This window comes from Vanacampus margaritifer, chromosome 2 (assembly GCF_051991255.1).
Source record: "Vanacampus margaritifer isolate UIUO_Vmar chromosome 2, RoL_Vmar_1.0, whole genome shotgun sequence".
Classification (NCBI taxonomy): domain Eukaryota; kingdom Metazoa; phylum Chordata; class Actinopteri; order Syngnathiformes; family Syngnathidae; genus Vanacampus; species Vanacampus margaritifer.
Genome location: NC_135433.1, coordinates 23,567,532 through 23,591,540, shown reverse-complemented (window position 1 = coordinate 23,591,540; position 24,009 = coordinate 23,567,532). Strand labels below are relative to the sequence as shown.

At 41.6% G+C, this 24,009-nt stretch overlaps 3 protein-coding genes across 4 annotated transcripts in view; 2 read left to right on the top strand and 1 right to left on the bottom strand.

The window, feature by feature from the left end:
* The first annotated feature begins 1,333 nt into the window (after positions 1 to 1,333).
* fn3krp (fructosamine 3 kinase related protein) lies at positions 1,334 to 5,447 on the top strand. Its single transcript, XM_077559485.1, has 6 exons — positions 1,334 to 1,734; positions 1,799 to 1,950; positions 2,036 to 2,127; positions 2,833 to 2,915; positions 3,030 to 3,152; positions 4,386 to 5,447. Exons 1-6 carry the CDS (start codon positions 1,594 to 1,596, stop codon positions 4,722 to 4,724), a joined length of 930 nt encoding a protein of 309 aa, XP_077415611.1. The 5' UTR covers positions 1,334 to 1,593; the 3' UTR covers positions 4,725 to 5,447.
* Positions 5,448 to 5,695: 248 nt separating this feature from the next.
* tbcd (tubulin folding cofactor D) overlaps positions 5,696 to 24,009 on the top strand; it is a 31,930-nt gene continuing 13,616 nt past the window's right edge. For both annotated transcript variants that reach the window (XR_013291098.1, XM_077556920.1), the window contains exons 1-14: positions 5,696 to 6,240; positions 7,304 to 7,354; positions 7,429 to 7,526; positions 7,651 to 7,752; positions 7,837 to 7,983; positions 8,428 to 8,483; positions 8,690 to 8,822; positions 11,589 to 11,634; positions 12,885 to 13,017; positions 13,105 to 13,229; positions 13,812 to 13,872; positions 13,957 to 14,031; positions 14,104 to 14,195; positions 23,118 to 23,274. Coding sequence is in view for 1 of the 2 variants with exons in the window: in XM_077556920.1 (XP_077413046.1) it covers positions 5,970 to 6,240; positions 7,304 to 7,354; positions 7,429 to 7,526; positions 7,651 to 7,752; positions 7,837 to 7,983; positions 8,428 to 8,483; positions 8,690 to 8,822; positions 11,589 to 11,634; positions 12,885 to 13,017; positions 13,105 to 13,229; positions 13,812 to 13,872; positions 13,957 to 14,031; positions 14,104 to 14,195; positions 23,118 to 23,274 (1,547 nt within the window). In the remaining variant the exon portion in view is untranslated. The remainder of the gene's footprint in view (positions 6,241 to 7,303; positions 7,355 to 7,428; positions 7,527 to 7,650; positions 7,753 to 7,836; positions 7,984 to 8,427; positions 8,484 to 8,689; positions 8,823 to 11,588; positions 11,635 to 12,884; positions 13,018 to 13,104; positions 13,230 to 13,811; positions 13,873 to 13,956; positions 14,032 to 14,103; positions 14,196 to 23,117; positions 23,275 to 24,009) is intronic.
* znf750 (zinc finger protein 750) lies at positions 14,692 to 20,382 on the bottom strand. The gene is made up of 3 exons (XM_077556921.1): positions 20,253 to 20,382; positions 17,531 to 18,697; positions 14,692 to 16,064 (listed from the first exon to the last, which is right to left on the bottom strand). The coding sequence occupies exons 2-3, from the start codon at positions 18,682 to 18,684 to the stop codon at positions 15,557 to 15,559; spliced, it is 1,662 nt and encodes a 553-aa protein (XP_077413047.1). The 5' UTR covers positions 18,685 to 18,697; positions 20,253 to 20,382; the 3' UTR covers positions 14,692 to 15,556.

Below are 24,009 nucleotides of genomic sequence, written 5' to 3'. Positions count from 1 at the left end.
AAAAACCTGCGAGTCCAGAGTATCTCCGGACCTCCAGGTTCCATCTTCCTGCAGGTAATGGTCTGCATTAGGCTCGTCTCCATCAGTTCCCGTGTTGATAGTCTGTGGTTTTCTGGTGGCTAACAAGTTGTTCAGACAGCAGCAGGCTAGCACAATTTCTTCCATATCTGTAGGCTTCTGTAGCATTGTGGTCAACAGACATCTGAATCTTTGTATGATAATATTCCAAATGTGTTTTTTCACTGTTCTTCTGACTTTGGAAAGTCGATAGTTGAATAACCTCTCTGACTTGGTCATGTTCCTGGTGGCATAGGGCGTTAGTGCCATTTCGTTTTCACAAGGCATGTTTTGGCCATTCTATGTTTAAAATACACGCTAATGGTCAGATGAAGGGTAACGTAATATGTTTGTGAACAGAGTCAATATGTGGAGGAACTCAATGTGTGCGTGCATTAGCAAGTAAGTGCCTCAATATTTAGCGTTTTTACTTATTAGAGATTGTAAGTTGTTTATATGCGTTGCTGTTATGTACAAAAGCACAATAGTGTTTTTTTTAGTATGAGCTCATTTTTTTATTATAACATTGTGAACTTTTTTTTTTAAACGCTAACCTCCCCACAACATCGCGATAATTATCGTATTGTGAGCTTCATATCGTGAGAAAATCGTATTGTGATGTTTATATATTGTTACATGATGTAACCAAACTATTCACTGCCTAATTGCTGCAATAGTTCTTCATAATGACCAACGTCTATCCTCTGCAGCAACCACTCTCGGACCCAAAATAGTCCTCCTTTCATTTCTTACTTTTTCTTCTTTCTTCCTCTTTCTTGATAATAACTCCAGCAGCAGCCAGACAAAGTACTTCTTCATCGTCAGCAGCACGCTGGTCCTCTTCCTGGCAGATAATCATTTCCATAAAATTGAAATCTATCAATAGTGTACAACAGAAAACAATGCTGGGTAAAAACAACCTTTGGCGTGTATAGGGAAAAACAAAACTAACAAAAAAAACTTTGGCGTGTATGGAAGTATCACGTCACTGCGTGGACAAAGTCGAGTTACGAGTCCATTTCTGATAGATCAACGCATTGCAAAAACTGAATATTGGTAGACTGACACATTCCGTCAGTTTAGTACTGCACAACACTTTAAAATGGTTTAAAGGGCAGTTTAGCTTCAGGGGTACCGTGGTGCCATCACGTGATCAGCAAACTCGCCTACGAGAGGACAAAGCGCTGATTGGTTAATGTACAAATGCTACGGAAAGCAAAAATGATCAAAACAGTGAACTTTTAGACAAAAAAAAACGTCATTTAGCAACGATAAAATTTTATAAATGCGCCTATATGATACTTAAACGTTTTAAACATATGTAAAGCACTAATAATAGGTTTTTTTTATTATAATCCCTATTTATTTTGAATTAATAAATTAGCAGTACTGCTGCAACGACGCACGGTATTCTGTTAGTTAGCTGTTACGTCACAATTTAAGTCGTTCAGTCTACTCTAAATAAACAGGGCTGCAAAGTGTCAGCGTGTGCGTGTATCTGGCGTTATCAGTAAAGATTACAGTCCTTGTTGAGCGATGGAAGACAAGCTAAAGAAAGAGTTGGGTACAGCCACGCTGAAGTCAGCCGGTCAGTCAGGAGCCGGATGCATTAGTGAGGGCCAGAGTTACCACACAGACTCTGGGAAAGTGTTTGTGAAGATAAACCACAAGAGCCAGGTAACTATTAACTCCCCCCACCCCACCGCGCATGTATTTTGTAACTATGTTTTTCACCCTACAGGCCAAATTAATGTTTGACGGGGAAATGGCCTCTTTGGAGGCCATATTAATAACAGGAACAATTAAAGTGCCCAAACCTAATAAGGTGATCGAGTTGGACACTGGAGGCTGTATTTTTGTGATGGAACATTTGGATATGCGTGGTCTTAACAAGTAAGGCTTCTGTCACTCTGGTTGCATGGCCACCACTTCATCAAAACGGATCAATGAAACTATTGTTTTTACTTGTAATGTGCAGATATTCAAAGCAGCTGGGAGAGCAGCTGGCTGATCTGCACCTTTACAACAAGAGACAAATGGAGAAATTGAGCAAAGAGCAACAGACAGTCGGTAATTGTTCTTCTATAACCGCATATATTGCAAAATTAATATTCAGCATGTCACCTGGAAGTCATGTTCTCAATGGTGCTTGGGTACTATAGATAAAAACATCATTTTGTCACCTCAAAGCGTTTTTGGAATAAAATAATAGTAATGATTTATTATGGATCAAAGGTTGCGTTGGAAGTTCTGAGTTTGCTCGACTAGTGGTCAGGGGAGTTTATTTAATCTTATGCAGAGAGTACCGGGAGACGAATGTTTTGCAATATGGCCTTTATTTGTCTAATACTTCTAGTTACTCAACTACAGAGAGTACCAGAAATGTATTTGAAGCGTGGCATTTATATGTACAAATACCTGTGTATGACTTTCCGTTTTCACAACTGCGGAAAGTACCAGGTGTTTATTTCAAGCAAGACATGTATTTGAGAGAAGGCCTTTATTTGCACAAAAGTGTGTTTATGTACTGGACGATTTGTATTTACTCAGTTGTAGTTAGCACTGTGTTTATTTGCAGAAGGGTGTTCAGTTCTACAAATAACTTGTGTATTGATTGGCTTTTTTTCGTTTTACTCAACTGCAAATAATTTTTGTTTGCTCCCTAATGGTTTTAATTGAGGCGAGGCATTTACTTGAGAGGATGGTAAACCTGGCAATTCATTACCATTGCAGTGATGCACAAGATGAATTCATGAATGCCTTGTGTGTAAATAGGAAAAGGAGCCACGCAGTCTGAGGGAACTTACGTGGACAAATATGGCTTCTCTGTCAACACATGCTGTGGCTATATACCACAGGTAAACATATTCTGCAAACCGAACAGCACTGTAATCTAATATGATGTGATCTTGAAAGCTCTCACATTGTTTTAAACAGCATTACCATGGCTTATTTGTATGTGTCTCTTACAGGACAATGAATGGCAGGATGATTGGGTGACCTTTTACACTCGGCAGAGGCTTGAGAGCCAGTTAAACGTGCTGGAGAAGTCGAATGGGGACAGAGAAGCCAGAGAGCTTTGGGCGGCACTGCAGGTACGATCGAACGCAGGGAGGATATCAGGTCTTGATTCGAATTGAGACATTTGTTTGAGAGGAGGCCTTTATTTCCAACACTTGTGAATGGAGTGGCTGCTGTCTGTTTACTAAACTGTAAAAATACATGCACTCATTTGAAGTAAAGTGTTCACTTGAGAGGAGACTTATTTATACAAATGCTTGTGTGTGGACAGGTTTCTGTCAGTTAATGGCAGAGAGTACCCGGAATTTATTTTCAACAAGGTCTTTATTGGAGACGAGGCATTTACTTGGGCAAAAGCTTCCGTATTGACATGCTGCAGTCTAATTATTCAACTGCAGAGATGATCAAGCATTTATTTTAAAGCAAGGAGTTTATTTGAGAGGAGTGCGTTGATCCACAAAGGAGAGACATTCACTAGCGTATGTACCTTCAAGGGAGGTTGGGGGTATGACATGTTAAAGTGACCTGACTCACCTTTGTCACTGTGTCTCGTCATTTATCGCAGAATGGATAGGATAAGTTATATTTACTCAAGTGCAGGTAGTACTAGTTATTACTGTAATTTGAAACAAGGTATATATTTTAGAGGATGACTTTATTTGCACAACCACCTGTATTGACAGGTTGCTGTCTGAATCCTCAACTAGAGATAGTAAACAAAGTTGCTGTTGATAAAAGGAAGGTGTTTATTTGGAAGGAGGCCTTTGTTTACACACGTTTGTGGATGAACAAGCTGCTGTCTAATTACAAATGCAGAGACAGTCAGGCATCTGTTTCATGTAAGGCATTTATTTAAGAGTGACCTTGCATTTGCAAACAAATGCTTACATATGGACTGAATGCTTTATATTTATTCAACCAAACAGAACACCGGCCATTTATGTTAAGCAAGGCATTTAAGGCAAGGCAGCTCAGTGGCTAGTGGTAGAGTGTCCGCCCTGAGACTGGGAGGTCATGGGTTCCATCCCCGGCCGGGTAATACCAAAGACTATGAAAATGGGACCCATTTGCCTCCCTGCTTGACACTCAGCATTAAAGGTTGGAATCGGGGGGTTAGATCACCAAATGATTCCTGAGCGCGGCTCCTGCTGCTCCTCACCGCTCCTTCAGGGGACGGGTCAAATGCGGAGAATGAATTTCGCCCCACTTAGTTGGGTGTGACAATCAGTGGTACTTTAACTTATTTGAGTGTGGAGGCCCCTATTCCACTATGCATGCATTTTTAACCTGAAGTGCGTCTTTGACAGCTGAAGATCCCTCAGTTCTTCCGAGACGTGGAGGTGTTCCCCTCTCTTCTCCATGGGGACTTGTGGGGAGGCAACGTGGCAGAAACCAGCGAGGGCCCCGTGATCTTTGACCCCTCTTCATTCTACGGCCATTCCGAACATGAGTTGGGAATTGCGGGGATGTTCGGAGGCTTCGACGGCTCCTTTTACTCGGCTTACCACGAGAAAATTCCCAAGGCACCCGGCTTTGCCCGGAGAAACCAGCTGTACCAACTCTTCAATTACCTGAATCACTGGAACCACTTTGGTGGGGGCTACAGAGGCTCGTCAATAAGAGTCATGAAGGACCTGCTCAAGTAATTGGGCTCACCTAAGTCTTAAACATATGCATGTGCATAATATTATTATTACTTTTTTTTTATAAAATATGTTTCTGTACATGCCACAAAAACATGTTAATATTTTTTTTAGGTAAAGAATGGCATGAAATCAAATGTATTCAAGATTGATCATTTTCAAAACGAATCATGCTCAGTTTATTTGAAGTAAGGCAGTTATTTCAGTGGAGGCCTTTATTTGCACATATGCTCGCATGTGAACAGGCTGCTGTCTGTGTGACTGCAGAGCGTAGCAGGCATTTATTTGTATGTATGCATTTGTATGAACAGGCTGCTCTCTATTTACATAACAGAAGAGAACCAAGTGTGATTTAAGTATTTTTTGGGGTACAAATAATTGCATATGAACTGACTGCTATTTGCTTAACCGCAGATAGCACCAGCCATTTGTTTTAAGCAAGGAATGCATTTTTGCATATTCTTGAGTATGGACTGGATGCTGATGGTCTTTTTACTAAACTCCAAAGAGTATCAGGTGTTTATATGAAGCAAGGTATTTATTTCAGAGGACGTCCTTATTTGTTCAAATGCTTGCATATGGACAAGTTATTTACTTAACTAGTGCAGAGTACGAGGCAGTTTTTTGAAGCAAGAAGTTAATTTGAGAGGAGATCCCTATTCATTTCACTTTGACAATTTTTGTTAAGGTTGAAATGGCATTAAATTAAACAATTACGTTTTGTTTTGTGTGTGTGTTTAATTTCATGTTCTCGCGTGCAAAAGTCACGCAAAGACCGCGTACCATCACAGAGATGAAAGACTTCCATTGCTCCGGTTTGTGAATCACATAATCGTACGAGCATCTACGGAAAAGTCATGAACACAAAAAAGGTGAGCCAAAAAGAAAGCCGTAAAACTAAAAGCCTCGAATGTTTCTCGCCTTGTTTCACAATAGTCCGTTATTTTATTTTTTTTCCGGATTGTCTATTGGCGCATGCGCGGTAACGACGCACGAACGGAACCTTTTCGCTTGCCGTACCGGGGAGGGACACTTGCTAAATCGCTAATCTACTGTCCACTCTGAGAGTAGTGCATTTTTATGCGATTGTAAAGATAATTGTACATTCATTTCTTAGGAGTTTGGCACTACATTAAACATGAACATATTCATAACAGTTTTATCACGTACCAAGTAATGTTTGCTAGCAATAACAAGCTAGCTTCTATTCTACATCACACATCTCCTAGCTTGTAAAACATCCACTTAATGGCTTCTTTGGGGACACAAGTTGCGTGTTCGGGCGATGAGGAAGGTAAAATTGGGTTATCGGGGATGGCGATTCGGTGCGGGGGCGACGAGGCGAGCAAAGGCGACTTAACGGAGATGGAAATTGGCTGCTCTGGGGACGGAGGAGAGCTGAAAACGTGTGTGTTGGAGGGCTTCGGTGAGCAGGACATGATCGAGGCTCTCATCGCCAGTCTGCCGGACATCCACGGGGAGCTGACGAGCCGGGAGTCCGCCACGGAAAAGTTCTTGGGTAGGTCAGCTGAAGTACAGCACCGGTTCCTGACATGTATTGAGCAAAGGCACATAATTTGTATTTGACAGTTCTCATAATATACCACCAAACTAAAGTATGAATTTGTTTAAGTAGAGACGGTCGTTCAGTAACCAGAAGGTCGACTGTTCGATCCCCGCTCTTCCTAAGTCATTTGTCGTTGTTTCCTTGGGCAAGGCACTTCACACACATTGCCTCCAGTGCTACTCAAGCGCTTTAGAAATCCGATGCATTATTATTATTATTACAAATGTATTTACTAGTGGGAGATCTGGGCCTGTTTACGAGCAGTATACATCACTGGAATTGAGTGAAATTGGATGATTCCCTTGAGCACAATGGTTGGAAATCAAATCAGAGCTGTAATGGACTGAAATATTCCAGTGCACGCAAGGATCCCAATGCATAAGAACGCATATAAGTTTGCTAGTGAACATCTAATTGACTTAGAGAAAGTGTTGGTCAAATGAAACCAAAGTTGACCTACTTGGCATGAACTCAAGTCGCCCTGTTTGGAGGATGAAAATATCTGAGTATGACCCAAAGAACATAATCAAGCATGGAGGTGAAAACATTATTTTTAAGGATGTTTTTCTGCAAAAGGTACAGGGCGACTTCACCACAGCAATGCCCCTCACTGCGGAGCCATGTTCTGTCAAATCTTCGGATGAAAACCGAGTTGCACTCCATCCAGACCTCAACCTAGTTGAAAACTTGTGAATGAAGCTAAAGTTTTGCGTTTCTAAGCCACAGCCAAGAAATGTGGAGGATTTTGAAAGTTTCTGGAAAGAAGAGTGGGCCAAAAATCCCTCCTGAGCTGTGTGCAAACCTGCTGACCAAAAATTGTCAACACTTTTCCAACAAGAGTTTCTCTAATCCGTTTCTTTGTGGATCATCCAATATTTACAATACATACGTGTCACTAATATTCCGACTAATACAGTAATCAATAAAGTATAAACCATAACATTTAGAGACTTCTAACATGTGTACTTGTACATATCTCTATCAATGACTGCTTATGCCCATTTACACTTAACAGACACACTCAGCCAATATCAAGATCAGCCTCATCTGCTCGACCCACACTTGGGTAAGTTCTAATAAAAAATAAGTACAAGATGCAACCCAGCAATCCACTTGAAATGCATTTATTATTATTTTTAGAGTGGATGGTGAATACGTTACTGAAGTTGGTGAGGCGTGAGGACTGCCCCTCTTCCCTGTTTCATTTGAGCTTCAAGTTCCTCTATATCATCTGTAAGGTTGGTATGAAGTAAAACATCTATTTTTGGGGGGTCTCAAAAATAGACACTGAGAAAAAGTGAATAGAACACGGTACCATTCATTATCAAAATGTACCTATTATTTATTTTTTTCTCTGCCCAGGTGCGAGGCTACAAAATCTTCATCCGGCGTTTGCCTCATGAGGTCGCCGATGTGGAGCCGGTTCTGGATTTGATGTCCAAGCAGGACCCGACAGACACAGAGGTTCCATCAACACAAAATAGTCTTTCTTTCTTTCTTTCTGTTTATCAGACAACATTGTTTTTGAACATTTTCTCATTTTTCTAGACATGGTCGACTCGCTATATTCTGCTGCTTTGGCTGTCCATGACCTGCCTCACACCCTTCGACCTTTCCCGCCTTGATGGCAATCTGCAGTCTCAAGATGGCCGAGTCAGAGAGCCCATCATGGACCGCATCCTTGGAATCGCTAAGGCAAATTGAGCTGATTCTGATGCATCACTATATGCTACTGTCTAGCCACTACAGTGAAATAGTAGATTGATTGCAAGCAAACTGTAAAAGTCAAAAAGCAATCTAAAAAAAATAATAATTTCAAAGTCATTAAAAATGCTATGAGAAATGGATTTCCTTTTCTCCATAATTGAAAACATTTCCTGGTTTTGGCATGGTCCCTGTCCCTCACGAATAGCGGTGCTCCACTGTCTACTACTTTTACACCCCCCTTTAGGAGCTATTTTTGTTGAGAAAACAACTAGCAACATATCAGGCAAATTTCTTTGCGTTATTGGAGAGTCATGATGCTACTACAGACGTATGCTTCATTTCTTCTTTAACAGTAACATTCATATTCATGCAAAGGAAGAAAATGGTCTATATATTTGTGATAATTGTAACAGTGGCTTTTTCTTTTTGCAGTCATATCTTGGTGTCAGTGATGGTTGCAGGCTTGCTGCATCCGTGTTGGTGTCAAAGTAAGTCATTTCTGTCACCCAATCACTAAATCACTATTCTATTATTCACATTTTAAGAAGTCACAGTATTCCTTGCCTTTCAACTGCAATGGAGTTATGTGGCCTACTAGAGGGTAGCATTGTGCTACCAATAAATGTGTTGCTCCATTCAAGTAGATTTATGTCAAGACTCAGTCTCTAAGTCTCTGTTTTAATGGTCTTTACAGGTTCATGACGCGGCCTGATGTGCTCAAGAAGTGCCTTGGAAACTTCCTGGACTGGAGCCTCGCCACTATATCTCAAAATAATGACCAATCCCTGGACTCCATTAGGGTGCTGGATGGCGCTCTTCAGTCTCTGGTAAATATATACATGTGATCAAATCATACAGTGATTATGGCTTATGCCATAGGGTGTTTAATTCAGTGCAAAGGTGCTGCCTTGGGCAGATATGCCGTTAAACCTTTTATTTTAAGGAGACGTATAAAGCATTTTTTTTAACCATTCGAAACTTTTCCCAGATGTAGTAATAACATATACAGTGAGGAAAATAAGTATTTCACCCCCTGGTGATTTTGTGAGTTTGACCCTTTACAAAGAAAGGAACGGTCTATAATTTTCATGGTAGGTTCATCTTAACAGTGAGAGACAGAATATTTAAAAAAATCCCAGGAAATCACATTATATTAATTTTAAACATTTATTTGTCTTTTATTGAGGAAAATAAGTATTTCACCCCCTACCAACCAGCAAGAATTCTGGCTCCCACAGACCGGTCATGTGACCAGGAGGCACACACATTAGTCCTCTTACTTAATTGGTATTCCTAATTAAGTTCCCGTTGTATAAAAACACACCTGTTCACAGAATCAATCAATGCATCAGATTCCAACCTCTCCACAATGGGCAAGACCAAAGAGCTGTCTAAGGACGTCAGGGACAAGATTGTAGACCTGCACAAGGCTGGAATGGGCTACAAGACCATTAGCAAGCAGCTGGGTGAAAAGGAGTCAACTGTTGGTGCGATAGTTAGAAAATGGAAGACACACCAATTGACCATCAATCTCCCTCGGTCTGGTGCTCCACTCAAGATCTCACCTCGTGGAGTGAACCGGATCATGAGAAAGGTGAGGAAACAACCCAGAACTACACGGCAGGAGCTTGTTGATGATATCAAGGCAGCTGGGACCACAGTCACCAAGATGACCATTGGTAACACACTACGCCGTAATGGATTGAAATCCTGTAGTGCCCGCAAGGTCCCCCTGCTCAAGAAGGCACATGTACAGGCCCGTCTGAAGTTTGCCAATGAGCACCTGGATGATTCAGAGGAGGCTTGGGAGAAAGTGCTGTGGTCAGATGAGACTAAAATCGAGCTCTTTGGCATCAACTCGACTCGCCGTGTTTGGAGGGCGAAAAAAGCTGACTTTGACCCCAAGAACACCATCCCCACCGTCAAGCATGGTGGTGGAAACATTATGTTTTGGGCTGTTTCTCTGCTAAGGGTACAGGACGACTTCACCGGATCGAGGGGAGGATGAATGGGGCCATGTACCGGGAAATTTTGGGTGAGAACCTCCTTCCCTCAGCCAGGATATTGAAAATGGGTCGTGCATGGGTGTTTCAGCATGACAATGACCCAAAACATACAGCAAAGGCAACAAAGGAGTGCCTCAAGAAGAAGCACATTAAGGTTATGGAGTGGCCTAGTCAGTCTCCAGACCTTAATCCTATAGAGAACTTGTGGAGGGAGCTGAAGCTTCGAGTTGCCAAGCAACTGCCTCGAAATCTTCAGGATTTGGAGAGGATCTGCAAAGAGGAGTGGGCCACAATACCTCCTGGGATCTGCGCAAACTTGGTGACCAACTACAAGAAACGTCTGACCGCTGTGCTTGCCAACAAGGGTTTCTCCACCAAGTACTGAGTCATGTTTTGCTAGGGGGTGAAATACTTATTTTCCTCAATAAAAGACAAATAAATGTTTAAAATTAATATAATGTGATTTCCTGGGATTTTTTTTAATATTCTGTCTCTCACTGTTAAGATGAACCTACCATGAAAATTATAGACCGTTCCTTTCTTTGTAAAGGGTCAAACTCACAAAATCACCAGGGGGTGAAATACTTATTTTCCTCACTGTAAATGACCTGCTTTTGTCAAAATACCCTGAGGAACAATTATTATAGGATATGTTTGTTGCATTCCCCTACCCAAATTCCCAAATTATGTAAATTGGCCTCACTTTTGCAAAGCAAATAGGCTCCCTCACAGTCATGTTTTCAGAAAAAGCAGATCACAAAAGATTTACATGGTTGTTCAGTTTTTCTTTTGGTGGGTTGGTAGGCACTCCAGATAACCAACTGTTTGTATAGAAACATTTAAAAAGTAGAATTTCGATAATAGTTTCACCTTAAGCCATGTGACACAGCAACGTGCCTCTAATTAAATCCACTTGTCCTTTAAATGATGGAATTCTCAACTGCCATTGTGATGTTAGTCATGCTCCAAGCAGGTCAATGCATTAAATGGCACAGGAAGATACAGCAAACTTGAATAACGTGTTCTTTTAACGTCTTACTGAGCTGTGAAGCTGCGCTCAAGGCATTAAACAAATTATTGTATGTATTGTTTTGGTTTTCCTGCTGTGTACGTTGATGTTAACTCCTTCAGACCTGCATTTTTTCTGCTGTGCAAATTATTATTATTTATTTGATTAGATTTTTTTTTTTACTGATTTTGACTCTTTTTCCCACATAAGAAAAACATTTTTGGGGTTAGCTCATGTTTTTATTTGTTATAGTGGACGCCCGGATAGTATGGCTGTAATGTGTTGTAAGCTTACCAAGCATATATGTAACATTCTTAACATGAATATCATGCAAATCCACTTGCAATTGTGATTGGTTAGCTAGGATCCAGTCATGGACCAGAAGTGTTGACATCATCCAAATTATGCGTTTTTTATTGGTTTATGCACGCAAATATGTCATATCTTATCATACCTTAGGGTCCGAAGGGGTTTAAAACTGGTACAAAAGATGAAGATTCACATATGTGATATTAACTTCACCTTTTTTTAAAGACATGTAAACATTCTTCACATGTATCTTATTTGTGTTCCAACAGGCAATGCTCTTCCAACATGGCAAGCGGGAGGACCTCTTACAGCATGGTTAGTTTAGCTTAGATGCAAAAGTATTGTATAGTGACAAAGTTTTACGAATATGCTATTGAATGGATATGAAAACAAAGAATGGAATCGTTTGTTTCCTTTGATGTTTATGTTCATCAACTGGACTACAATTGTTAACTAGCAACGACCAACATAATACGTCAAGTATATTTTGCAACAAGTAGTTGTGGAATAGGGTCTCACCCAGTCTTTGAAATTTAGGCTTGTAAACCACTCTAATGATGGCATTGCATCGCTTCGGATTTGAGATCATCTTAGCTTTGGAGTTGAAGATAAAAATTAGTGGATGAATCTTGACGTGCCGCCTCGATTATGAGGGCGTGGAGCACCAACAGGTTGAAAATTAGACACATTTAGGTACCTGATACTCTGAGCAGAGTATGATATACTGTAAACAGAGTTGTGGTAGATAGTAGAACGTGTGTGATGTGATCATGAGTAAAGATGATGCAGTTAATGGAGCAAATGGCGAACTCCATGTACTTGTAAAAGAGTCAGTGACGTTGAATTTAAGATATGGGGTGAGTCAGTGTCGCTTACGGCACATTTCCGAAGTGTAAGTCTGTAAATGAATTATCAAAAACTCTTTTTCAGTCTGTTTTTGTTGGTCTGTTGTTTAAGGTGTCACAAAAGAAAGGAGCTTGGAATTTACTTTATTTTATGCAAATATTTTCCACTAATCTGTTTAGAGGGGAAATTACATTTTGATGTGTGGGAACCCCCCACGCCCATTCCCAAGCACACACACACTTTTATTAGCATAAGTAGTTTGCTCTTCCTCAGCGGATGTTTATGCTCCACCGGCTGGCGTTCTAGTTTGTGTACATCGGCTTTGTTTCGTTCAGTTGCCTTTGCCTGTGGTAACAAAGATTTGTGACTACAAATAATGCAGTCAAGAGGAGATATTTGCATGCAGACAGGTTAGGTGTCTCGAAATCAGGGGTGGGGAAGCTTCTTTTTTTTTTTTTGTCCTTAGGTGTGTCTGTATATGAGTGTCAGTGGTCGTTTGTCTCTATGTGCCCAGCTATTGGTTATAGAAAATGGATGGACGGATTATGAGCATTTATGGCTAAAATGCTTTTTATTTTATTTTATTTTTTTATAACGGTTCCTCTGAAAATGCTCACAACCACTGACAGACAACACTTTCCACCTAATGACAAATGATCTCTTCCTGAAATGTGCAATACATGATAATAATGAACAATTTTGTGTTTGTTCCCTCCAAGTGTCTAGAATTTTGCTGTGTTTGGAAGAAAAGCGTCTCTTGGAGAGCAGCCAATCCACGCTGAGGAAGCTCAACATCAAACTGATTCAGCGACTTGGCCTCACCTACCTGAAGCCACGCTTGGCCCCTTGGAGGTGAGATGCTAAAACAATATTGGGAGGGGAGAAGCTATAAATGCTTTAAATCCAAAATCCATAATGGATTATATTAACATATTCTAGGTACCAGAGAGGAAGCAGGTCCATAGCATCGACCCTTTTGACCAGCCAAACCGCAGATACCCTCAATGAGATGTCACAAAGGGAGGAGGATTATGATATTGCAGAAGAATTAGAGACTGTTATTGGTGAGAACGATAAGGTTGAATTTATACTATCTGCTTCAAGTGACACAATTCAGTTTTTTTTGTGGCACAATTGGGATATGCAAATCCCATACATGCCGGATAATTTCCAGTGCAAGTGCACACATATCGGATATACTGTGCGGCGTTATTGCCAGCTTGACACCCACAGCAAGTCTAAACTACAACAAAAGCAAAGACTAATAAATATGGTGGCCAGTGGTGCTGAGATGATCCTCATTTAAATCAGATTGGGTACTTGGACAGTGTAAAGGCAGCCTAATACAGGGTGCCTCTTAAATTTTACTTTCCAAAATCCTTATTATCCCTGCAAAACACTTAACACTTCAGACCCTTAAAAACACTGACACAATAAACATTTAATATATTTAAAAAAAATATTGCAACAATTGCCATATTGTCCAGTTGTCCACCTCTCATTGTCACTATGAGTAAATAAAAGGTCTTAAATTTGACCAAGCTGACCTTTAAATGTATTCCTTAAAACAGCATATTCCAAGTAATAAGTCTTTCATTTCACTGCCTGTAGTTTGTAGTAAATAACCCAGCGATATTTGTTCTCAGAGCATCTACTGGTGGGACTTAAGGATAAGGAAACAATAGTGCGTTGGTCTGCAGCAAAAGGGTAACAAGTGTTTGTTTTATAGTCAAACATTTTTGCTGCTTTTTGGTCCTATTTGAATTGAACAGTGTGTTTTAACCCTTTCAGTGTTGGGAGAGTGACTGGGAGGCTTCCGAAGGAGCTGGCGGACGAGGTGGTGGCCTCAGTGCTGGACTGCTTCAGGTGGGTTATTTCATATAGAAACATCTGTTTATGTTGCAGCTCGTAAAGCCACTTTGTGTGTTTCTATCAAAGCTTCCAGGAGACGGATAACTGGCACGGGGGCTGTCTGGCCCTTGCGGAACTTGGCAGGAGAGGCCTCCTGTTGCCCTCTAGATTAACAGATGGTAAGTTATTATGAAATACTCCTAACTCATTCACTCCCAGCCATTTTCACTGAAGCAACCCCCTTTGCTCCCGGCTGATTTTTGATCGATTTTGCAAGGCCCACAGAATATCGTGTTCCATTGCTATAAAAACATGGAACCTACCAAAAGAAAGATTAGAGTTTCTTCTTTCATCAGGAAAAAAAGTGTATTTGTATCTGTTTCCGTTTTGCAGAAATTAGCATTAGAATATAGCTAAGTTTCATCATTATTCACAAACCTGTTGAAAACACTGGGAAATTTAGCTTTTTGATCTCTTTTACTCTGCTGTCACCTGCTGGACTTTTTTTTGTAATAACTACCATTGCTTTAAGCGACCTCTTAGGAGGCTGCATTAAAGCCTTCTGTATGCTCTACCATTAAAAAAAAAAAAAAGTATAAATACGTTTTTGGGACCATGGCAATGTTTAAAATAGAACATTTTTATACGTTTTTGGGAGCAAATGAGTTAAAGATGTTTCTTCATTTATGTTTTTATTTGCATTCTTCAAAAAAAATATCCTGATTGTCATAAAAAAGTTCAGGCCCTATAAACATTCAGTGTCACCTTTTCCAACATAGACATGCACACACACTTACCAGGAAATTGATTAGGTAAACTCACATTAGAATATGCAAGATCTGTATCATAAAAACATCTTTGCTGATAATATTAAATTGTGCTTGAAAGTTTACATAACTATGTACAAAAGCTAAACATCGCTTAATGACACCAAAAAAAAATGCTAGGAATCGTCACCAAATGTCAACGGGGGTTAAGGGGGTGGGGTTGTGGATGCCCCCCTCATTTGCTGTTATTTTTTTCAAAGAAAAATTATCTCATAATGCAGGTGTACCTAATGTACTGTAAGACTTTTTACATGCTTTACATGGCAGGCAGATCTACATCACGTTTCCCTACTTAAGTACTTACAGTCTATCAGTGCTTCAGTAATGTTAGGATGTTCAATGATCTTGAGTTTGTACAGTACAAATCTTCACTACGTACTGCAAAAAAAAAAAAATGCAGTCATGAACCCACGCTATTTCACAAGGGCTGGTCGCTATCCCTCCAAATAGTGCCAAACCATGAATAATTGATACCTGTAGATACCGCAAGATGGCGGCAAATGACCACTTTTGTCTGAATGAAACTCTTCAACTCACTTCAAAATTTTTCTTTGTCACCAAGATACCACCATATCTTGTAATATTGCTGTTGCTTTGGCCTGAGCACCAAGAAATGGATAAAATTGGATAGAGTAAAAAAAAAAAATCGCATGCCGAACCATGATTAACGTGCGTGCGTTCACTCTATACGTGCGACTATCCAATGAAAGCATTTATCTCGGCGATAGACGCTTTTCATTGGTCAACCATGAGTGTTTTGTAGCATGAGGTCTCCTCCTCACAGCCCGGGCTGCCACTTTTCTCTTCTTTGCTTTGTGCTTATTGGATTTACCGCGGCTGCCATTGAATCGTTTCATGGCCGTCGTGTTAGCTGTGCTCTTATGTTCAGTTTTTTCCGTTGCGCCCGGAACCCGGTCTCCGTTGTGCCGCAAAGAGGCGGCCAAGCTGGCGACGGCGAGCTGACAGAGCGCCAGGGCCGCCGTTTGCCTCTGGTCACACGCTTCTTCATCCGTGTGGTCGCCGTCTTCCAACGTGCTGGCGTGAGGCGAGCGGAGGCTGAGGTTCAGCGGCACCTCTGCACCACGTGCCTCTTCTGTGTCCGAGATGTCTGGGTTCCTTGTTGAGAGGTTTAGCGGTGCCAGAATGCTTCTGTTGTCCTCTTCCAGGTTGGAGGTAGCTTCCTGACATGATTCGGACACACTTCTGCTTTTCTCAGCCAATCTGTTTAAGAGATACATACAGCAATTAAACTGAATTCTAAGTAGGTTGCAGATAGTCAGCTAGCTAAATTACAGCAAAAATATATTGTACCTTCTACAGTGTTTTGCCATTTACCGTTTGTGCTTCCACTATCACATTTTCAAAAGTTAAGTTGTGCTTGAAGTTTACATACCATTGGGGTATGTAAACCCATGACCACAACTGTAAATGTACAAAAGCGGAACGTCTCTTAATGACACAAAAATGCTACGAATCGTCACCAAAATGCGCATGCACATCTCTACTCATGTCAACTTCAACCTCTGAAAATATCAAACAATTGCTCACCGTATACCGTGTGCTGAAAAATACAATTCCGGTAACCAATTAATAAAATAACTTCTTTCTTCTTTTTTTTCTACACTCAACGCTTACAGCAATAGCAATTACAGACAGAACAATTTACTGCTTTACAATACTTTGGGCCGAATTCACTAAAGGATTGTCTGGCTTTTGCGTGGCACTAGCCGGTACAAATGTAGCAAACAGATAGCATCTAATTCACAAAGCACACACAGATGGTGAAATACTTCACTAAGTGCGTTATCAAGCAGATAATGTCTTGCCGCTCCAGTGTTATTTGTGCGTACTTAAATGAGGCGATATGCACACAGGGTTTCCCCAAGTGCCCGGGCTGCCAGGCTTTTCTCACATTAAGCGTGAATATAAAACCTTTTAGACTGTCCTGTTCACACCTCCTCGGTCAGGACCTCAAGCTTTTGTTCTGAAAATGTCATCATGCTCTTCCTAACTGCCATTGTTATGCCAAACTTTACTTTGCGCAAGGCCAGCGTTTATACTGTGTGGCTTATTGCAACCAGGGGGAAAATAAGTGCAAACTGCACTCCGCTGCTAAACCTTATGAGCGTGTTTGCGCTGGTATATAATTGTCGCTATATCCTTTGTGAATTGGATGTTAAGACGGAGCAAACTGCGCATGCAATTGAAGTGCATTTGAAGATGCTATCAGTGGCCGCAGTTTATTCTTTGTGAATTTGGCCCTCTGTCCTTAAATATTTAACTTTACAACAGAAAGAAAAATTGGAAAAAATATCGTCCATTTTGTTTTTTGGGGGAGGTGTAGTGTGGGGGCTGATTGGAGGGGTGTTAATGCCTTGTCTTTGCCTTATGTTGTAATGTGTTTAAAAACAAAAAAATGGCCGATTTTTGCCGATTTTTAAAATTCTAGCAGACTTGGACTTTGTGTACACTTTGGACTGATCATCTGCCAATCACTGAGCACATGTCGACAAACTGTTGAGACTCACATTCACACTTAATCTAAGCCTGAGTACGCATGCAAAAAGTCTGGAATAGAAACTTTCCACACAGTAGGTGTGAATGTGAGCATGAATGCTTGTCCGAATGAGGACAAGTAATATAAAAAATGGATAGATGGATGGGTGGTCTAAGTGATCTTTTCTTACCCTGCATCCACAAGCAGAGTTCCTAGCTGCAGCAAGCTTTCAGCAGTGTCCTTGCGCCTGGCATCAGACTGCACGTTTTGCTCCTCTTTTGACGGCTGGGGTTCATCCAGGCAGGTGTCTCGTGGTGCTTCCTCGTCATTCCTCTGGGTGACTTGCGCATGATAGGGTCTGTCGGGGGAGCCCAGAGCAGAACAGCCTTCCTTCGGGCTCAGCCTGGTCTCCTTGTCGCCACTTTGCCTGAGCTGCTCTTGTTCAGCAAAGTGATTGTGACTCGATTGTACGTATAAATTGTAATCCTTACTAGCGAGGGCTTGCCCGTACCAGTCCAAAGGAAGATATCTTGAAAGCTCATGCCTATACAGGCTGTAATTAAATGGCTGTCCTGCGTTGATTGGGTGACAGTATCGGTACAGGTAAGGGGCGAAGAGTGAATTAGGAGGCGGGGCAATGGCCTGCGGTGCCACTGGCCTCTGTGGACCCGGATAGTCAAACTGCAGAGGAGAAGAATTGGTCTCAATTGCATTATGGCTTGCGGCTTGGTAGTATGAAGAATAAAAAGGCCTGAGGTAAGGAGTGTATTCTGGACCCATGGGAGTGGAGAAATGCTTAACAGTCCATGGGAATGCTGGACGCTCGAATGAAGGAACAGGAGTTTGTGATGTATCACACAGTGGCACAGACGACTTCAATGCTTCAGATCCATCATGGTTGGGCATGACCGGGGAGAAGGCAGATTGACGAGGCAGCGACTTGGCCTCCTTAGCTAGAACGTCACATGTGTTTGTCAAACTCCAGCTTTCCTTCTCCACCGGACCGTCACTCTCAACATCAACCTCTTCCGACGCATCGCTCCTTTCCGCTGCGTTCTCTTCCTCCGCATTCTGTGGCACTGGAGTTTCCGGCGATGTTCCATCATCTTTAGATTTCACAGGTCCAGTCTTTATTTCAGCCTTGAGCTGGCGAGCTGTCTGACAGTTTCTCTGCGACATCAAGGAGATGGAGTTTTTGCACAGGTTGTATTTCATGTGGTTGAAGAGGTGGGACTTCTCATTGCAGGTGAAAGGACACTGGAAACACTGGTACTTGAATGGTTTCCCTGGTGGGCGGGGAATGTAGTGAGGCCTTTTGGGCTTCCGTTCTTGAGCAGTGGCCATTGCGATCCAATCCCTTAAATTCCATAGAAAAAAATAAATAAATTTGACACCCAAGCTTGAGAATTTCTGCTTGACAAGCCAACATTCACTACTTAATTCATTCACTCCCAGCCATTTTCACTGAAGCAATCCCCTTCGCTCCCGGCTGTTTTACTGGATTTTGACTGATTTTTGCAAGACCCACAGAATATTTTGTTCTATTGCTATAAAAACATGGAACCTACCAAAAGAAAGATTAGAGTCTCTTTTTTCATCAGGAATTTTTTTTTCTATCTGTTTCCGTTTTGCAGCAATTAGCATTAGAATGTAGCTAAGTTTAATCATTATTCACAAATCTGTTTAAAACGCTGGGGGGGAAAGCCTTTTTGCAACATCGCCGCTGCCAACTATTGTCCGTTTTTGTAATAACTACCATTGCAGTAAGCTTTCTCTTCAGTTCAGAGGCTGCATAAAGCCTTCTGACATAACATAAACATACAAAATGTATAAATACGTCTTTGGGACCATGGTAATATTTAAAATAGAACGTATTTATACTATCACCCCTAAACCCGATTCCATTTCATCATACAGAAGTCTGAAGAATTAACTAGTGGCGGAAAAGGTTGGGAATCATATTTGTGGAAAGACACACTGGAATATAATTTGTGAGGACAAAAGCCAATAAATAATGTTTTTCTATTTGCTGAAAAGTTACACCCTGGCCAAAAGGCATTGAAAAATATTTGTTTTTACTAACACAAGTGTTTGAGTAGTCACTCCAAAATCTCTAGTTGCCCAAAACCTCGCACCCTGAGGCTAATGTATTTTCTACAACTGCGCCTGCAAACAGGTTGGATCCCAAACAGAGACACGGTTTGCATATGCAAATACGAATGCATGCCGTGCATTTGTGTAAGCCCGCTTTGTGTTTCTTGCTTGATTGGCGGCTGTGTAAAAACCCTCCGCCTGTGCCCTCTCCCGTTCGAATGTCACTCATCACCTTGCCTCACCGCGGCAGCAGGTGCCGGTCGGACTAAGCGCTTACTGTCACGGACATGTGGAGGGCCTGCTGGAACTTGCCGCTTGCCACAACTCACTTCTGCCAGTGTGGGAACTGACAGACACCTGCTTCCCGTGACTACTACACCTGCAGGATGCACATGGCTGACATTCGCCAATGAGCTCATGAATCGTCATTGCCTGGCAGGAAAGCACTTCATTGCGCTTACTGTTATTTAGTTGTAACCATTTGTCCACCAGGACATCTTTCAGATTGGATTTTTTCGGTGCCGTGTGGAGGAACCTGCTTGTCATGCGCTGTTGCAAGAAGTTGTCACTCAAGTTTTGCCACTCCTTTCCTAAGCACGGCAATTAGCGCTATAAAATCTTTTTTTTGTTTAGCATGTTTGCTTTATCTGTCCTATATGCCACTTAAATACTAAACAACTTTTTGCCATTTTCCATATAAATTCTATAAAAACACCAGTGAAGGATACCTACTTACATACATCAGTGTCCACCATCATCACCATTTTCAAAAATCATCACATTATTGCAAGAATTAATGTTTTTTAAATCGTTTTTACCTGCTCTGTGAAGTATCGCGGTACCTGACAAGCAGCTCCTCAGTTGGTCAGGGATGTCCTGCTATTATGTCTTCAGTGAGAGTGTGTGTGTGTGTGTGTGTGAGAGAGATCCAGCAGGTGTGAACCCTATTCATATTAGTTGTGTGGTGAGTTTGTCTTTGTGAGCTGTTGTCTCTCTCCAGTGGGTGGGGCCTCAGTCCAAACAGCAGCGCCCTCGGGCAACATCAATGTTCCTGATATTAGTCGAGCCTCGAGCAACGATTTGCATGATGCGGCTTCGGTCAACCCAGGTCCTTGTTTCGGGTCTTTTTTAGCGGGACCGAGGCTGGCGGTCACTGCAGCCGCTATATATTAAGAAGATGTGATAATCGGGAGGAGGCGTAAGTGTGAATTATGTACTTAACCCTCCAGTTGTTATGCTCACTATGCAATGTTAAATAAAATTCATAAGCAGCAATCAGCACAATATTTAAGTACAGTGGAACCTACAAAATCCCTTCTGTGACACTCGTTGACTTCCAAATGGTACCATCCTACCAATATATATATATTTTTTAATGGTTGTGTGCAGTTTGACACATAGCAAGCAAATTGTCACTCTTTGTTGACATTTACTGTAAAACAGAAATTTAAAACAATGAATTGACCTTGTCATATATCATTCTTCACCAAACACATTGCTTTTCATTTTTTGTATTTCATATTATCATGACGAACTGTATATAACAATTAGGGCTTGGTATTGATTTCCTCAATCGATTCACAGGAGTTCAGTTCGATTCGATTACGATTTTTCCTGATTCGCTTCACTTCAATTCAATCCGATATTGATTAATTAAGGCACATCAATTCTTCTTAAATGTTAAGGACCTTATAAAAACTCCACAAATATTAAATTCCAAAGAAAATTTTGCTCAGGCAGTAACTGGTCAAATGATTTATTTTGTTAATGAAAATACATGTTATAATCACTTAATTGTTACACAAACATTGACATCAGCAAGGATGAGATACAAATATGTTCATAATCAAATTCAATAATAGTAAATGTAAATTAAAAAGATTATGAATTGTATTAAAGTACAATGTCAGCTCTTTCATAAATGTAAGAAAGTACAGTACTTTTAAATTCACGTGAACCATACATTTCAAGAGAACAGTAAGATACAAACATTTCTGCCTTTAAAATTCTATTTTCTTCAATCAATTCATGGTTTTATGAATCGCTATCGGACTTCAAAAGAAAAATATTTCTAATATTGATTATTCGATTTTTTTAAACCCACTCCGAATAACAATTTGATTTATCCTTCTATTGCTTAATATTTTGAATGATAAAAATACAAATAATTGGAATTTGAAAGTGTTTTGCCATTTATGATTCCATGACTGATGCTTTTGCCATTGAATTTTTTAAGCATTGGCATTGCCGTGCTTTATATACCGGTAGGTATATTATTGAAATCAGAATTTTGGTATTGTGACAACACTAAATATAAGGTAAAGTATACAGGAGATTCTCATTTTAGGGCGGTATTGACATACAACTTTTTAGTAATTTTGTATGGTGCGCAATTAACTAGTTTGTCACACAGCATGAGAAGGTATGTCCGTCCGTCCGTCTTCTTCCGCTTATCTGGGGTCGGGTCGCGGGGGCAGCAGCTTTAGCAGGGAAGCCCAGACTTCCCTCTCCCCAGCCACTTCAGCCAGCTCCTCAGACGGGACCCCAAGGCGTTCCCAGGCCAGCCGAGAGACGTAGTCTCTCCAGCGTGTCCTGGGTGGTCCCTGGGGCCTCCCGCCGGTAGGACATGCCCGGAACACCTCCCCAGGGAGGCGTCCAGGAGGCATCCGAACCAGATGCCCGAGCCACCTCAACTGGTTCCTCTCATTGTGGAGGAGTAGCGGCTCGACGCTGAGTCCCTCCCGGATGACCGAGCTTCTCACCCTATCTCTGTGGAGGAAACTCATTTCGGCCGCTTGTATCCGGGATCTTGTTCTTTCGGTCACGACCCACAGCTCGTGACCATAGGTGAGGGCAGGAACGTAGATCGACCGGTAAATCGAGAGCTTTGCCTTTCGGCTCAGCTCCTTCTTCACCACAACGGACCGATACAGCATCCGCATCACTGCAGACGCTGCACCGATCCGCCTGTCGATCTCCCGCTCCAACCTACCCTCACTTGTGAACAAGACCCCAAGATACTTGAACTCCTCCACTTGGGGCAGGATCTCATCCCCGACCCAGAGAGGGCACTCCACCCTTTTCCGACTGAGGACCATGGTCTCGGATGTGAGGGTGCTGATCCTCATCCCAACCGCTTCGCACTCGGCTGCGAACCGCTCCAGTGAGAGTTGGAGATCACGGCTTGAAGAAACCAACAGCACCACATCATCTGCAAAAAGCAGAGATGCAATGCTGAGGCCACCAAACCGGACCCCCTCAACGCCTCGGCTACGCCTAGAAATTCTGTCCATAAAAGTTATGAACAGAATCGGTGACAAAGGGCAACCTTGGCGGAGTCCAACCCTCACAGGAAACAAATTCGACTAACTGCCGGCCATGCGGACCAAACTCTGACATCGGTCGTACAGGGACCGAATAGCCCGTATGATGAGAAGGTATGCTCATGCTGTAATTATTTCTCTTCATTTTAATTTTATATTCATGGCAGTGCCATAAACTCTTTTTTTTTCTACATCTCTTATGACTTTATGTTAATATAGATTTGTGACTAGGCTCCAGTTACAAGCAACCCTAATGTGGACAATTGCTGTAGCAAACGGATGCATGTTTATCATTGTACGTTTTATAGGTCCAAAGTCTGTTTGAATGAAGCTGACGTTGAACTACTTTCTGTTCGGCAGTGGTGCCTCTCATCATCAAGGCCCTGACCTACGATGAAAAAAGGGGCGCATGCAGTATCGGCTCTAACGTCCGCGACGCAGCCTGCTATGTGTGCTGGTCCTTCGCCAGGGCATACGACCCCAAAGAGCTCAAGCCCTTTGTCAATCAAATTGCCAGGTAAGCTCAATCCATCCCCGAACCCAAACCAAACATTGCAGAAAAGATTAGACCCAATTCAAGAGCAGTATCAAAATGGCTGCTTTCACAAAGATGAGGATTATACTCTATTAATATATGTAAAATTTAATACGTAATGCAATTACATTTGCTAATTATATGATTATAGATAGATGTTTAATGAAATAAAGTGAGATGTTTACAGTTGGGCAATATCTCTAATTAGTACAAAGTTAGCATCTCTGAAATTATAAGGCTTAAAAGAAAAATGTTCTGGTCTTTACCTTCCTTTTCTAACACAACTCCAAATTTGAAGAAAATTTGAGAGGTGGAGCAGAAATTATTTTACAACGTATGATTTTGAATGTTGTGGTGAATAGGGTGACATTAAATGCAGTTTTGTGTAGTTGGAGTTATTAAATCATATTGCGATAACAAGTTTCACAATTAATTCACAAGTCATTCAATTGTCTCAAAGCCGAGATGTACGATGATGCCACACCGGTGACTCTTTCTCAAGAGCGACTCAACGTGTTGAAACCTGCAGCCCGTGACTCCGCAGTGTTGGTTTGATCCCCTGCGTGGCGGCGTCAACGACACCCTTCCCTCCCTTTGCCCTCGTCTACCGGATAGCCAGGTTTCGCTTGTTTGCTCTGAGTTTCGGTCACTGATTTGGCAGCGGCCCTTTGACAAGCTGGTTCCTGCGCCATTCGAAACTGATGCACTTTTTTTGTG